This window comes from Embiotoca jacksoni, unplaced genomic scaffold (genome assembly GCF_022577435.1).
Source record: "Embiotoca jacksoni isolate LCO1_2020_lvr unplaced genomic scaffold, fEmbJac1.0.p SCAF_11, whole genome shotgun sequence".
Taxonomy (NCBI): Eukaryota; Metazoa; Chordata; class Actinopteri; family Embiotocidae; genus Embiotoca; species Embiotoca jacksoni.
In genome coordinates, this window is record NW_027185241.1 from 3,866,506 (window position 1) to 3,881,207 (window position 14,702).

Genomic DNA, 14,702 nt, shown 5'->3' on the forward strand with positions numbered 1-14,702 from the left:
TCCTTTAGATTCAGCTTCTCTGTCTGCTAACCTTTGCTTCATGGTTTGGGTCGTAGTCATTAATGTGATCAGATGTAACCATTACACATATTGAGTGGCCACTGTATGGTGCTTTAAAGTTGTTGATAAAGTTGAGTCCATAGGGTCATTAATTGGTTTTATCGAGTGTGAGAATGTAAAAACATTCATCAGTCATAACTTTTAGCTGCACACATCTCGTTACTTTTCCGACTTCATCCACCCTCTCTCTGATTGTTACTGTTTTGGAGGTACGGTGCAAAACAGTCTAGAGGACAGGGTCCTAATATTTTTTATAACTTACCAAGCCTTTGTAAATTCCGTTTATCAACTTGAACATGCATTCAAGCTTATTAACAGGGATTTGCTCCTCCCCACTTACAGTGGAACAATAATATATTGTGGGACCATGGATTTCTACATCAACATTTACCGTATTCGTTATTAGTAACATTATGTCATCTGTCTGTCTTGTCAGGTGAGAGCAAATATATAAGGAAAGCAGGAAAAAAAAAAAAAAAAAAACAGAATTAGGTTCGATTATGTTTGACATTTTTTTTTATTATCATTATTATTACCAGAATTAATAAATTATTAAAAAGTTAAAATTAAAATGACATTGGGTTTGATTGTTTTCTGTACCTTTTTTTCTTTTTAGCAGCATGCGTGAAATTCTCAGCATAAGAATCTGAAGATTACTAATATTAGTCAAACTCTTATCAGATTATTCAATTATAGCCTTATTTTTATGAATAAAATCTAATCACATGTAGACAAAGTGCTTTTACAGAAATCCATATTAATTTGCTGTGATTTCATTGAACTTTTAATGTTGATGATATTACAACAAGGGTTTGAGGAATGCAAACTATTCCAAAATCATATTATTTGTGTCAGAGCGGCGCAATTCTCTCCTCAGCTGCACAAATGTTATTAAGGCTGTCAATGGCAACAATTGGTATGTATGATAACCAACAACCTAAATTCAAATTTGTCAGATGCCAGCAGTTACATTTAAATTGTATATTATATAGTTAAAAAAAAAAAAACTACTGTTGATATCAAGTGATTAAATAGTAAAACAAAATTCACATTCACAACTGATGAAGTGACTACTTGATGGAAAAACTGTAAAGGATTTCAAAGATTAGGACCACAATTTTCGTGATGAGCCAACCTTACCTGTTGTCGTGGCTCTCATACAATCCATCCATTCAACAAAGTCACAGTCAACAACAGTCCACTATCCAGAATAATATTTATTGCTTTTGAAGATATTAATCTTTTTCTTCTTTTTGCACTTTCCATTTTTCCTCTTTACAGTAAAACAAAGAAAGATGACAGGTAAAACCACTGCATTGTCATTTTTGGATGTGTACACACACATACACACACAAGGGAAACTGTATTTACAGCTGTTAGTTAGTGTACTCCACGTGGAGATGACTGGAGACCTTTAATGTAGCAACTCAACAAACATAGAGCTTTACATTAACTTTACAATAGAGCTTTCACAACTAATCGTTATACCGCCACTGTTTGACAAACCATCGGCTATAAAGGCTATGAAACTGTACAATATGGTTCAGTGTTCACTCTGTGCTGAGAAACTGGGCTGTAAAAAGGAAGTTGGTCATTAGTTTCGGTAGAGAAAAGATTTTTTGTTACTATTTTTTCCATTATTTAATGTCCTCAAGCAAACCAAATTGCCCTGCTGCTGGCATGGACAAAAAGCATTGATTAAAAAATAATCAAAACAGAAATTGGGAGGTAGGATTTAAAAAAAAAAGAAAATGCAAAGACCAATATTATTCACATTTGACTAATTACTGTACAGTTACACTGGATGAATGCTAACTAGAAAAATAAGTCTACCGGCATGTTTTTGAACCCAAAGGGTTTAGTACACTGGGCATCTGGCGAAAATGACCAAAGGGCACAATTAACTGGGGTTGAGGAAATCAGAGACAATTCCCAGTGTGAACTCTGTCCTCATCATAGAAAAACATCTTCAGAGTGCAGATCCTCTGCCATTAATAATTTAAACTTTGTTACACCTAAGCTTATAATTTTTCCAACATGTTTAAATACTGAATTAAATCACAACAATACAGCTAAATCTTATCATAGTGAATAATAATTAAATGTCATGTACACCATATTAAAATATATACACAGAAATATTCATACAAATTCTAGATTGGTCCAGCTCAGCTCTCTGCTCTCTTTCCCTTTCCTATTAAGAGATGTGCAGGGAACGACAGGACAAAGTAAATATTCACAGACTGTCACAGTTATAACACTATTTAAAAAAAGGGATTTTTAGTATTTAAATTAACCTATAAGAAACAATATGTATATAAAAAAGTGCAAAATGAACTTAGGGGCAACAGTTCCACTCACAGGATTGCAGTTATGATTTTTTTTTTTTTTTTTTTAAGGAGTCGTTGACTGAAAGAACCACTAGGTGGCAGTATTTGACCGTCTCAAAAATCCTAGTGATTATATGTATATAGTCTAAATCTCAAGAATTACAGGATAAATCTGTAAAATTGGATCGATCTGAGCATTATTTGTTGTTCTGTTCTGTTAGTATAGGGATGTTGTTTGTTAATGTTTGTCAAGACAGGCATTGCTGCGCTGTAATTTACCACCTCGCTGCCTTCTTTCATAGCTCAAGCTGCAGACAGCAAATTGTGGAGTACTGCTGGCAACGCGGAAAACAAGTCTGCAAACCATGGAGCGAACATTTGGTGTGAGAGATCAAAACGGAAAGGACAAGGTGGTGATACAGACAGCCGACACCCTGAAAACTGTACGTGCCATATTAAGATGGAGAAGTCAGTGGTGTAATAGAGTGTAGGCAAGTTAAAAAAAAAAAAAAAAAAAAACGTACACAGCATATAGGGAAACAGCAGTTCCAGAAGTAAAGAACTTAAAATTCCTGGAAAAAGTATTTATCAAGAGGGACTAAATATTTGATCATTTAAAGCAGAAAAAGTGCCTCGGAGAAATGAACGAGGGGAGAAGAAGAAGAGAGTTATCAGAGCATAGACTGGCAAGATGGTGGACGCATCAGAAAATGTCTTAGCTGTGAATCATTTTGAGAGTCTCTGTCTCCCTGTGTCTTTCATGCAGAGCCACGGAGGGGGAAAGCGACGGAGGCAGGGATGGGGGAGGAGGAGTGATGGGAATCAGGCTCTTCAGAGGATTCGGGGACACTGGCGGGGGAAGAGAGGAGATGGGTGGCAGCACGCTCCCTTTCTTTCCATCCAACACAAGCTGTGATCGGTTCGCCAGGCTCGATTCCTTCCCAATGCCAAATTCGTGCTCGTTTTCGTTCTCCGAGCTGCAGTCGCTCAGATCTGTTATCTCCAGGTCTGAGTCTGACTCCGGGTCCTGTTTCACCCCTCCTCTCCTCTCTGTGGGGCTCTGACGGCCCGTCCCGGTCCCGGCTCCGAGGCTGACGGCTCCCAGCCCCAGGCTCAACCCCGTGCCCGGAGGATTAGCCTCCACCCTCTCCCTTTCCCCCAGTGTCGCCCCGTTGACAATGTCTGTCCGACCCAATGACAGGCTGCCCGGGTACGGTGGCAGGCAGAGTCTTATTGGCTGACCACCCGCCGTGCCGTTCGTCCCACCAGTTTGCCCCGCTGCACCCCTCTCACCCCCGCCCGCCTCCCCAGGTGGGAGTAGGGAGGAGAAGGGGTGAGGCAGCTGGGAAAGGCTGCTCTGCAAAGGGTTGGGGTAAAACTGGGAGGGGTAGAGGGAGCCAGGGGGCAGTTTGGGGCAGTTATTGAGAGAGAAGGCCCCTGGGAGGTAGGGGTTGAAGCCCCAGGGGTAGTCAAAGGGTGGGTTGCGTGGGTACGGGCCCAGCAGGGACGGGGGCTTGGAGTAGCACGGAGCACCTATAGGACAGAGAAAAATCCAGCAACTGAGGTTAGCTCTGAGAAAGGGCAAAGGTTTCCGGACATACAACATCCAAGAATGCTCACTAATTATCATCAGTGATATTAGCAATTCTAATGATGAGCCACAGGGGCTAATTCTGGAACAGTTGCTTTCAACAAAAAACCTGATGGTTCATTTATGCATGCCAGTACTGTGCAGTACACCCACTTCACACTGCTGCAAACCAGATGTGAACACAAAGATTCTGCACTGCAGCAAAGAGTAATCAAGCTGAGTTCACATCTTCCAAATGGCTTATTATTTCTGTATCTTTAAAAAGACACCAGCTGTTTTAACGGCACATCCTCACAGTGATGACAGTCACACTGCAGAGCTGAGAAATAATGTCGATCTGTTGTCCCCCCGCTAATGTTTTGACATGTCATTGTATCATTTCAGATTAAACAAAAAAACTTTAGAGTGTAGCAAATTAAATGTTGCAATGTGTTTGAATTGAGTTCCTTGTAAGCATCGTTTGATAACAGAAAAAGGGGATAAATTTGAAGTGATGCTGGAATTCAATATTAATGAACAAACAAAAGCATTGCCGCTCAACCTACTCTACTTCCTTCCAAATGACAACCAGCTCAAAGATTCTCTCTCTGCTGCACCCTCCACCTCTCCCAGTCTTTCGCTCTCTCTTTCTCTCTCTCCCTTTTTCACTCAGTTATTTACTATGCAGGGCTAATTTGACAGTGGTGAAGTCTCTGCGTGCTGGGCCAGGAGTAGCTGGCAGACACATGAATATTGAATCAGTCAGGCAGGCCTCACTTGCTTATGAAAACACAGTAATGGGCGCCCACAGGCCACAAACTGAAGCCTGCACCCTCAATTAGGGCCTTCCTGCCTGGGAAGGGATTAGGACAGCGGGGACACATGGGAGGGAGAGGAGGGTGAGAAGGGAAGAAGGGGGGGATAGGACCTGAGGACAAACAGAGTGGGGAGGAAGAAGAGGGGGGTGCAGGTTGTGTGATAAGGATTGCGTGTGTGTGTGTGTGTGTGGGGGGGGGGGGGGGGTACATCTGTTTACACACTACTTCCCGAGCTCTGCAGATTTGTGTGCATTCTGACGCACATATATAGTTTGCAGAAGTACAAGCAAAAGCAGATGCACGTATGCTGTCGATCAAGCAAACATACACTTTTCCGTGCTGCGTTCGTTGATAGTTGCGTGCAGCGAGAAGACAAATGTGACCGATCATGTTGAAAAGGTGGATGATTTCTTCAGCCTTCAGCTTGTTTCTTAGCACTGCTGATATGCATAATTCACAAGCTAACTTGGCCTTTCTCACCTGAAGCACAGTCTCACTGCAGGCTGCTGTGGGACAGCCATCTCTCTTATTTCCTTTAACAATAAATGTTCATGCCTCCCCATATCCTCATTCCCCTCTCTGCTCCTCTCCCTTCCCCTACTCCTCCTCCCTTTGTTTAAGTCTGTTTTCTATGTGTACACTGCCTATCACACTCTCTATATAAGCTTTGTTTTTACGACTTTGTCTAAGGAATACTGGAAGATTTCTAATTTGAACTAAGTAACTTTTCTAACGAGTAACTTTTCTCGTTCCTGTTGCTCACCTGAACTGAGGAAAGGAAACGCGTCCAGTCTCAGTTTGTCTCCTTCGGGTCCTGGTGCCGTGGTGCCTCGATCAAATAGAGACGTTCCTCTCCCAGTGTCTGGCAAACGAGGAAACAGGGACTGTATGGCCTGAGTGACAGAGGGGGAGAAATATAAAAAGAGAGGAAAAGGGGATTAAAAAATGAATTTGTGCCATGAAAAAAAAAAAGTCCTAAATAAAGCACGTCTTCCCTACAAATCTGCCTTCACGCCGCTGCTTTGCTATACAGCATAAAAAGTCATATGTTGACAGCAGCACCCTGCAGAGTGTGATGCAAACAGTGACACAGTCGCAGCAAGGACAGGATAAAAAGGGGCGCCATGGGACTCGGGGGTAAAAAGGGAGGTAGGAAGACGCAGAGGCTCAGAGATTCAAAGGCAGGAAAAGTACAGAGTCAAATGGAGACCAGCGATTAAGATTGTGGGCACAAAGGATAAATGACAAGGAGAAAGAGGGATTGTGGGCCAGTTTGGGTAAAGGGACACAGGACGAACAGAAGTGGGATGTGAGAGAGTGACGTCTATTCAGGAAGTAGGGCAGCTGTCTGTGTGTGCGTGTGCGTGTGTGTGCGTGTGTGTGTGTGTGTGTGTATTCATTCCGTCTCAGATATGCGAAGCAGAAGGAGACAAGGTAAAATAACTGGAACAGTTGAATCTTAGGAATCAAGGGGACAAAGGGGGGATTTTTTCCCCCCTAGCATGACTGTGGATCAATAGTATCTGTCACCCCGCAGGCCCAAGTTTGAAAGGCGAGACTGTACTCCCAAGCTGCATGATCTGCGTTGCTTAACAAACCGCATTAATGACCCGCCATTGATCTGATCTGACACGACCCCTTCGCTTTCTATTTCTTTCATTTTCAATCGATGACAGATGGATACGCCATCGGAGACAGGGATGAGAGAAGGAGGGGATAATGTCTTCTTTTGTTTTAAGGACAAGTTAAAACCGTCCCCCTCCACGGTCTCCTTCAGAGCCTGCGTCTCCTTATCCCATCTGAAGGATGGCACAGACAAATGACGGATGATTCGCTCTTACTGTACTTTCAAGTTACGTCTAATTTCTAGGACATTAGTAGTCTGAAATAAAATAATCAGCATGCCAAAAACTGTTTTCTTCAACAATTTGTATAACTATTTCCATAATTTAGCAGAATATCTGAAACATTTAATTGATTTGTTCAGATTTTAGAAAGATTTCTCTAAATATCTCAGCAGATAAGTAAAGTCATAATATATTTTTTTCATCCTATTTAGGACAGTTCCGTTCCCGCTTCCCTCTTTCTGTGTTCTGATCAAATTTATCTCTGTAAAAATTTTACAATCTCTCGGGGCAAATAACAAGTGAATTTGTAGTCTATTATGACCACCATTAGAGACAGTGAATAAAAGATAGCTATGGTGAATACCACCATTCTCTTGTAAAAAAAAGGGAACACACAGCAGGGGCCTGAGAAATAGAACAGCAACATCGCTGGAGTGAAATGGATTTCAGTTACCTGAATTAAATCACTGTTAATAAAAGATTAAGGAGTAGAGTGAGGTGTCTTGCGATATCTTATCTTTTTTTTTTTTTCCAGGTTCTTTTCTTTTTATTCCCTCTCTATTTAAATGCCAGCAATTATTTTACCTGCTATAGAGACACATATTTAGTTAGATTGTAAGTAAGTAAGATTGTGGTCTGTCTAAGTTTCATTTCTTAAATTTTTCAGGCTTTAAATATTTTTTTGTTTTCTATATGATTTCAATATTTATAGTCATACACACATAAACACATCCCTCTTTCAATCCCACCCTCTCCCAAGCCCGCCATCGTACCCTTCGTACCTCTGGGCTGCAGTCTGGTGTGGCGGAGCCTCCGTTAAAATGGTTCTGGGCCAGAAAGAAGGGAGAGTTGGCCATGTCCAGGATGGGGTAGTTCACCAGCACAACCTTACTGAAGTTGAACTTGTAGGTGAAACGCTTGCCTTTGGTTTTGTGCAAAATACGCTTGTTGTAGTAATACCTGCAATGGAGGAGGAGAGGATATCGATGGAGGGATAGAGAGAGGTAAGGATAAAGGGAAAAGGAAGAGGAAAAGGAAAAGAGGAGGGAAGGATTAATGTAATGCTCACATCAAGGTTTTGTGTTTCATCACCATAAGAAAAGAATAAGTAAATATCTTCAGTGCTGTGAGGCAAGAACTATACTGATTTCCCACTGTTTTTATTCATCTCCTCCTTCCTCAAATCAATTCATGTCTGTCTGCCTTTATTCAATACAATATGGTTTTGGAAATTTTATTCGGCTGTTATCAGACAAAAAAAAAAAATCTAAAAAACAAATCCCTTTGAACCCCAAACACAGATTCTACAGAACAAAAATTTCCTTTCATTAGGCACAAGACTTTGTATCAATTCTAAAACTGGATAAAATATAGGTAAATAATCTGATTTTATGCCAATGTTAAGATAAAATTTTATTTTAGGCCGAGAGGTGTGACTGAAGATTTGCCCCCATCCTGGTATTTATTTTGAATAATCAGAAGCTGTCTGGGCTCTGAAACTGTCATGTAAAAGTACATGACACCACGAAGCTGTCACCGTTCCTAACAGCAAAGCACATTTACAAAGAGGTGGGACAACAAGAGAAGTCTCCATGGTAACGACCTCCGGTGTCTCCCGCTGGGCATGTCAAGCCGTCGTCATGCCAGTTTCCTTTGCCACCCACGGAGGTGTCACAAAGTACAATCTGCCAGGATGCCAGGTTGATCAGCAGTAAAGGAAAAACATGAAGCCATCTGGCCCAGGTAAAGGAGCTGAGTGCTCAGGTGGGAAGGTGGAGGAGGGTGAAGTGGGATGCTACAAATAAAAAAAACAAAAACCTGTGGATGTGTTATCGTTGTGATGGCATTTCTGCCTGCGTTTAGATTTCATTGTTTGAAAGTGACCACAGTCAGTGTACCAAATACAGAATGCATTAGACAACCACAGCATTAAAAACTGGAGAGCGGCACCTCATTATGCAGACGCACTATATCAACAAACACAGCAGCATGTACATATCAGCCTGTATCCACACCGGCTGAGCCCAGTGCAATGATGTGTGCATGTTTTGCTTTGCGTGGCAATTGTGCTGTGGCCCTTAATTGAGCAATTAAGTGAGGCTAATTAAGAAGGCTAATTGTGGCCCCAGCCAATTCATAACAATTAGACTCTGACGACAGCCCCCATTAACAAGAGGCCAAAGGAAAGCAGGGGAGGGGAGGCGGGAGGAGGGGGTACAAGTCGGAGTAGTTGGTATTTGCATAAAAAAATTGTGCGGTTGGGGGTGTAAAGTGCTGAAGGTACAGAGTGTGGCATTGTTTCAATCACATTCGGCAAGTTTGGCGCTGAGCAGTTTCCCTGTTCTGAAGAAGTCCAGGCAATTTCACACTGGGGCTTAATTTTGAAATCCCTATTGAATTTTTTATTTGGCAGCTCAATGGTGAACTTTCTATTAGGATGTCCACAGATAAGGAGAAATTGAGGGTATTGACGTTCCCCAGGAAAAAGTCCCACCTTTATCTTTCCATTTTTACCAACATGGAAAAGAGAGTTGTTAAGTGAGGATTAAATTCAACAAGAGTAAACAATTTATGTAAACCGTGATGTGATAAGTATCGTGATTTATCTGATACAAACAGTGTTGTTGCTTGACATTCAACACAACATACACAAACACATACCTCAGCGCCCTGCTCAGTTTGTCATAGTTCATGTGAGGTTTGCATTTCCTGATTCCCCACAGCCGGGCCACCTCGTCTGGGTCCTTGATGACAAACTCCCCGTAATCTCCCTGCCAGGCAATCACCCCCTGATACTCTTCCTTCTGCAGCAGCTCCAGGATGAAGTGCCACAGCTGGATCTGTCGGGAGCCAGGGCTTGACTCGGGCTTATATGCCCAGTCTGGGAAGGCGAACCCTGGACAGAGGGAGCCGGAAAAAGAGGAGGATGAGGTTAAGGCCTGTCATTTGTCCTGCTGCTCGCTGGGGGGGGATCACTGTCTGAATGACTGATGAGTGATGGAGGTGAGGGATGATGTGTTTAATATCACAGCACGTGCCTTGAGCAATGTTAGTCTGAGCTAATGCCCTCTAGCCTCAACAGATTGGTCAGTGGGATGATGACAGCTCGCTGGGAGAGATCTGATTGATACTGCTCGGGTCTGAATTTTAAAAGACAACTGTATGCACATCACAGATGAAGTTAAGTAGCTTTTTGACTCTGCCCAAAGTGAATCTGGCACTAACTAGCCTTGTAAAAACATTAGACATGGAACCAATTACCACCAGAGACTCAATTTGTTTGGCAATGAGCATGTCTATGGTTAGTCTTTTTAAATAAGTGAATATCTGAGATGCATTTCAACATGCGATTTTGATCATGATGGTGATGTTTCTCAAGTTTTATCAGAACTATTTGTTTATTTTGGCTGTCTGGTTTTAACCCAATTTACATGTGGCTTGGGACTAGATTGAAAGATAAGTTTAAAGATTTCTGAACACTTTTTAAGTGAAAACTTCAAGCAGATTTGAGCAAAGTTATAATGAAGTCTCCATGCTCATCATGATGATAGTGCTGACCTGGCGTCCAGAGGGCGGGCACCGGGGGGAGCAGCAGATCACTGACGCAGTTACAGTCCATACCTCCACAACACCTGAAACAAAACAGAGAAGGCATCAACTTCTGCAAATGGAACATTAGACAGCAATTAATAGAAAATGTTTTGCTTTAGGCAAAGTCAGCTACCCAACAGGTTTATTACTCCGAGTTGAAGCTGAAGACTGTAAACTTTGTTGAAAATGGAGGTATTGCATAAGGGTCTAAAGGTGCACTATGAATTCAAAATGCTACCTTAAATCGATGTGAAATGTAGCAAGGTTATGTTTCATATGTCTTTGGTAGAGATCAGGTGTTTGATGGATGTGATCTTGTGTGGCCACCTGAGGCTGTGTCTGATGCAACGTGGTGGACATCCCTATAGTGCATTTATGAACAGGAGGAATTAAATAGGCTTTTGAAAAGCAACTTAAAGTCTGAGGCATGTTATACATTAGAAATTGGGTTTTTAAATATGTAATATGGCTTGGTTGCTCCTTTGTGGAGTTTTTTAAAAGTAGAAACCAAACTACACATGAAGTCAAAAAAGGTCTATTTGTAAAGTTATGCTCGGGATAGTGGAGGGTTTGGTGTAATGGTCTTCCAGAAAAAGAAAGGCTTTGTTCATCACGTGATGGAGCTGAATTGGAAAAAAAAAAAAAAAAAAAAAAAAAAAATCCTTTTTTTCACTCATTATATGATGATTTAGGAGCTACCGTTTTTAGTAAAATATCTTACATTTCACCTCAAGTATTCAGAACCTGTACATACATACAAGTAGCAATACATTCATGTAAAGTCCATTGTTATGAGTTAAATTCCTACAAATAAAAGTATTCAAAGTATTCATAGATTTAAAAGTAGAAGGACTCATTCTGCAGAAAAACTGTTCCTGTAAGTGTCATACATTGATTTCATGTTTATTATTGTTGGAGTTCATTTAAGTGCAGCTAACTTTAATTACTGCATGAACTGTTTGGTAGTTAATCGCAGTGCGTAACATCTTATAAGATGATCATTTTCTTTCAATTTAAAATCTTGGATCTGGAAAGTGCAGCTAAAGAAAATAGTACAATATTTTCCTCTGAATTGTAGAAGGAGAAACAAAAAGTAAAGCAATTCAAAATGTAGGTGCTGTTGCAGTCCATCATTAACAATCATTCAGTGACTTTAAAATCAAATTTAAAAAGCAGAAATGTCTTAAGGTTACATAACGCAACCATTTGAAAGTAACAGTAAAATAATGTACTGTTGGTCTGCGAACATTTTCATGTTCAATGTCACAAACAAAAAAACTCTACAGTTGCTTTAGACAACAGCAAGAACACAAATCTGTAATAATTGAAACATTTTATTGTTCTGTAATTGTCATTTTGCACTATTGGTTTTTACAAACAGACCTGAGCATCCTGAGACGGAGCACTAAGGTGTGCAGCTGAGAACAAACTGTTGATTTTTACACCATCAGGTCTTCATGCTCCTTACACAATAAAAACATGTTGTGTGTGTGTGTGTGTGTGTGTGTGTGTGTGTGTGTGTGTGTGTGTGTGTGTGTGTGTGTGTGTGTGTGTGTGTGTGTGTGTGTGTGTGTGTGAAGTGGGTTGTTTTATTAAATGAGAGCTTATAACGATAACGTCTCCTATATGAATGCATATAGACGTCTGCTGACAGGAGAAGGTGAGGAGATTTAAGCGTTTCCATGACGAACAAGGGGACTACGAGATGAGATCTAGTTTGGATATCACAGTTTCATCAGGGCTGTTTTACAAAGCTCAGATGGAAGAGATGCCCTGCTGCTACACTGGTATCTTTAATGCTGGCCTCTCTATCTCTCCCTTCACTCTCTGCCTCTATTTAATTATGCTCTGTGAATTTTGGATTTTCCCTCCAGCATTGAAATGGAATGTGAATTATTAAGGTGTGTTTGTATAAATTATTATTGCTAACTCCAGGCATTTCTCTCTCAGACTCTCCGACTGATTCTCTCGTTCTATCTGTTTCTCGCTCGCTCCCACCCTGCTTCTCGCTGTTGGATTGTGGCCCCTCTCGCTCGCTCCTCCCGCTCTTCATCCTCCTTGTTTTCATGCCGCTCCCTCTGTCTTCAGATATAGAGTTGGCATTCATCCTATCTCACTCATGTTTTTCTTCTTTTTTTTTTCCCCCGCATCATTCATGTGATCGTTCTTTCTTTTATTCCGTCTTTTTCTCCCCGTCTTCTGTCTCTGCTTGGGCTCACGTTCCCATAATGAGTCAAAGTTATCAGAAGGGTTAAAACAACAGCTAAATCTTCACACAAAGCATTTTCACGTGGGATTTTTTTTTCGCAGCGTAGCCTGCAACATATCATTTTGCTCATTCAGTTCACCAGGAGGATATCAAATCACACAACAGCCCTCACATGACTATTTCAGAACGTATATCCTTATATTATAACATTGAACTCTAACCTACTCATCGGACTGAAGGCCTCTGCCAAGATCGCTCTTTAAAAAATGAGATACTCTTTTTGTTGGAGGTAGTAATCTATAAGTTTTCTCTCCCCTGTGGGCTACAGGTCATCAATACTGCATCATCTCTTTCATTTGCCATATTCTCATGGTCCACAGCATGTATAAGATCGTCTCCTCCGAGGAAAACATATATGTGCCCTCCTATCTGTCAGGGTCTCTCCAGCTACCTCTTGTCCCTCCTACGCACTACCTCAAATCTATACGCATCCTCCCTTTCCCTATCCGACAGCATATCTATACAGGTGGATCCTCCTTTCCTCTTTCCCACCTCCTTTCTATTCACACACACCTATCCTCTGTCTTCTCTCCCTCCCTCCCTCCCGCCCCACCCCACCCACCTCCTTTTCTTTCTCCCTCTCTCCTGCTCTGTGTGTTTTGCTTCGGCGCAGTAATTTTCCGTTTGATTTCGGAGGTAATGCATTTTTTACAAATCAAAGAGGAAGCCAGGCTGCCTCCCCCCTCCTCCTCCTCCTCCTCCTCCTCATCCCCTCTCTACCTCCCTCCTTCCCTCCTCCTCCTTCCCTCCCTGCCCAGTCTCCCGTTCTCGCCCCCCTCGGCCCCCCAGGCCAGAGAGGAGATAAAGGAGCCCCCATCATTTCCTTGTTAGTTTTGATTTGGGCAGCACAGGGCTTTCAAGTTCCCCCCATCACCCCCAGAAACATTATAACTAGCAGCCCAGGGAATACTGTTCCTCATACACACACACTCACACACACACATGCATGCACCGACTGTCAGATACAGACGCTCACAGATTGTAATGGATTGTACATGCACAGTAAACACAGTCTCCAGCAGATATGGCACAAATACACAGGTATTCAGGTAGCCGTCACACACACAGTGCGAAGCAGCACACAAAATCAGACATGGAGCCCATAGATATTGACTGCATCAATATCGACACACTAACACACAACGCACCAAGCTGAAAGAGAGAATGCACTTTGTTTACTAAAGATGCACTGATGGAGAGAAGCGATGTGGGCAGACAAAAACACAAATGCATTTGACTTTGCACAGGACACAAACAGTCCAAACAAAGGACCCATCTCCCACAAAAGGGTCATCCGTAAAACCCAGGGTGGATGATGGATCACACAGTTACCTGTGACAATAGTAGACACGTACAATAGGGGCACCGAGTTACTATACGCAGTCACATCTTGACAAAACCACGTTCACCGCTCAAAGGAAACCTCAGCTGTGCTCCTCCACATGTTGTGAAGTGTAGGCCCGCGCTAGGTCCAGCAAATGAAAACCCTCTGCTGCGTTGATGAGCCAGAGGCTTCAGTCACCTTAAAAGAGTACGATGAGTTTTTGTGACATGCTTTTCGGTCTTTGAACAATGCAAGGACACACACACTTGCTCGGTCAGGGCTGAGAGGTGAAGGGCGTTCGCTGTTGTTGCTGCTCAACTTAGAAACATTATATTTGTGTACTTTACTTACTTTTAGACTTTCTTTTTTTTTTAAGTGTCTGAGCGTTAAACTCATGCACTGTGCAATAACCCTTAACATTTTTACAATATAATGAAGAAAGCAGTGTTCACATTTAAAAACTATCTTACACGCATTTGTTTTCTCCGTCTTCCTCTTGAGTTTCTCCTGAAAATGTCTTTGCTTTTGACAAACGCAACAGAAATAAAGTTTACTTTAATATTTGTGTCACGTAAGGCCACTCTCATTTTGATGACTGGAATAATCCTCATGGTGAAAGAAAAAGAGGAAAGGCTTATAAGGCAGGACAAGGACAAGTTTGAGGGTCTTCTAAAGGGAAACCATACCAAAATAAAGGATTGGTTTAGTTTTTTAAAACAATACTCAAATGCCCACGTGAGGAATGCCACAGTTTCTGCTCACTGTAATTATTCTTGGTCATACTGGACAAAAATATAATTTAACACGGCAACCAAAGGCTGTAAAAATATTCATATTGGGCGTATCACTTTCAGACAAACTTGACAGATTTGAATATCCTTTATGTTTATTAC

At 41.7% G+C, this 14,702-nt stretch overlaps 1 protein-coding gene across 1 annotated transcript in view; it reads right to left on the bottom strand.

The window, feature by feature from the left end:
- Positions 1–1,272: 1,272 nt before the first annotated feature.
- The window catches only part of erfl1 (Ets2 repressor factor like 1), a 36,595-nt gene continuing 23,165 nt past the window's right edge, over positions 1,273–14,702 (bottom strand). Inside the window, exons 2-6 of the mRNA XM_069139035.1 lie at positions 10,184–10,257; positions 9,287–9,521; positions 7,399–7,585; positions 5,542–5,671; positions 1,273–3,923 (exon numbers count right to left, since the gene is read on the bottom strand). Coding sequence (XP_068995136.1) covers positions 3,106–3,923; positions 5,542–5,671; positions 7,399–7,585; positions 9,287–9,521; positions 10,184–10,244 — 1,431 coding nt within the window. The 5' untranslated portion in view covers positions 10,245–10,257 and the 3' untranslated portion in view covers positions 1,273–3,105. The remainder of the gene's footprint in view (positions 3,924–5,541; positions 5,672–7,398; positions 7,586–9,286; positions 9,522–10,183; positions 10,258–14,702) is intronic.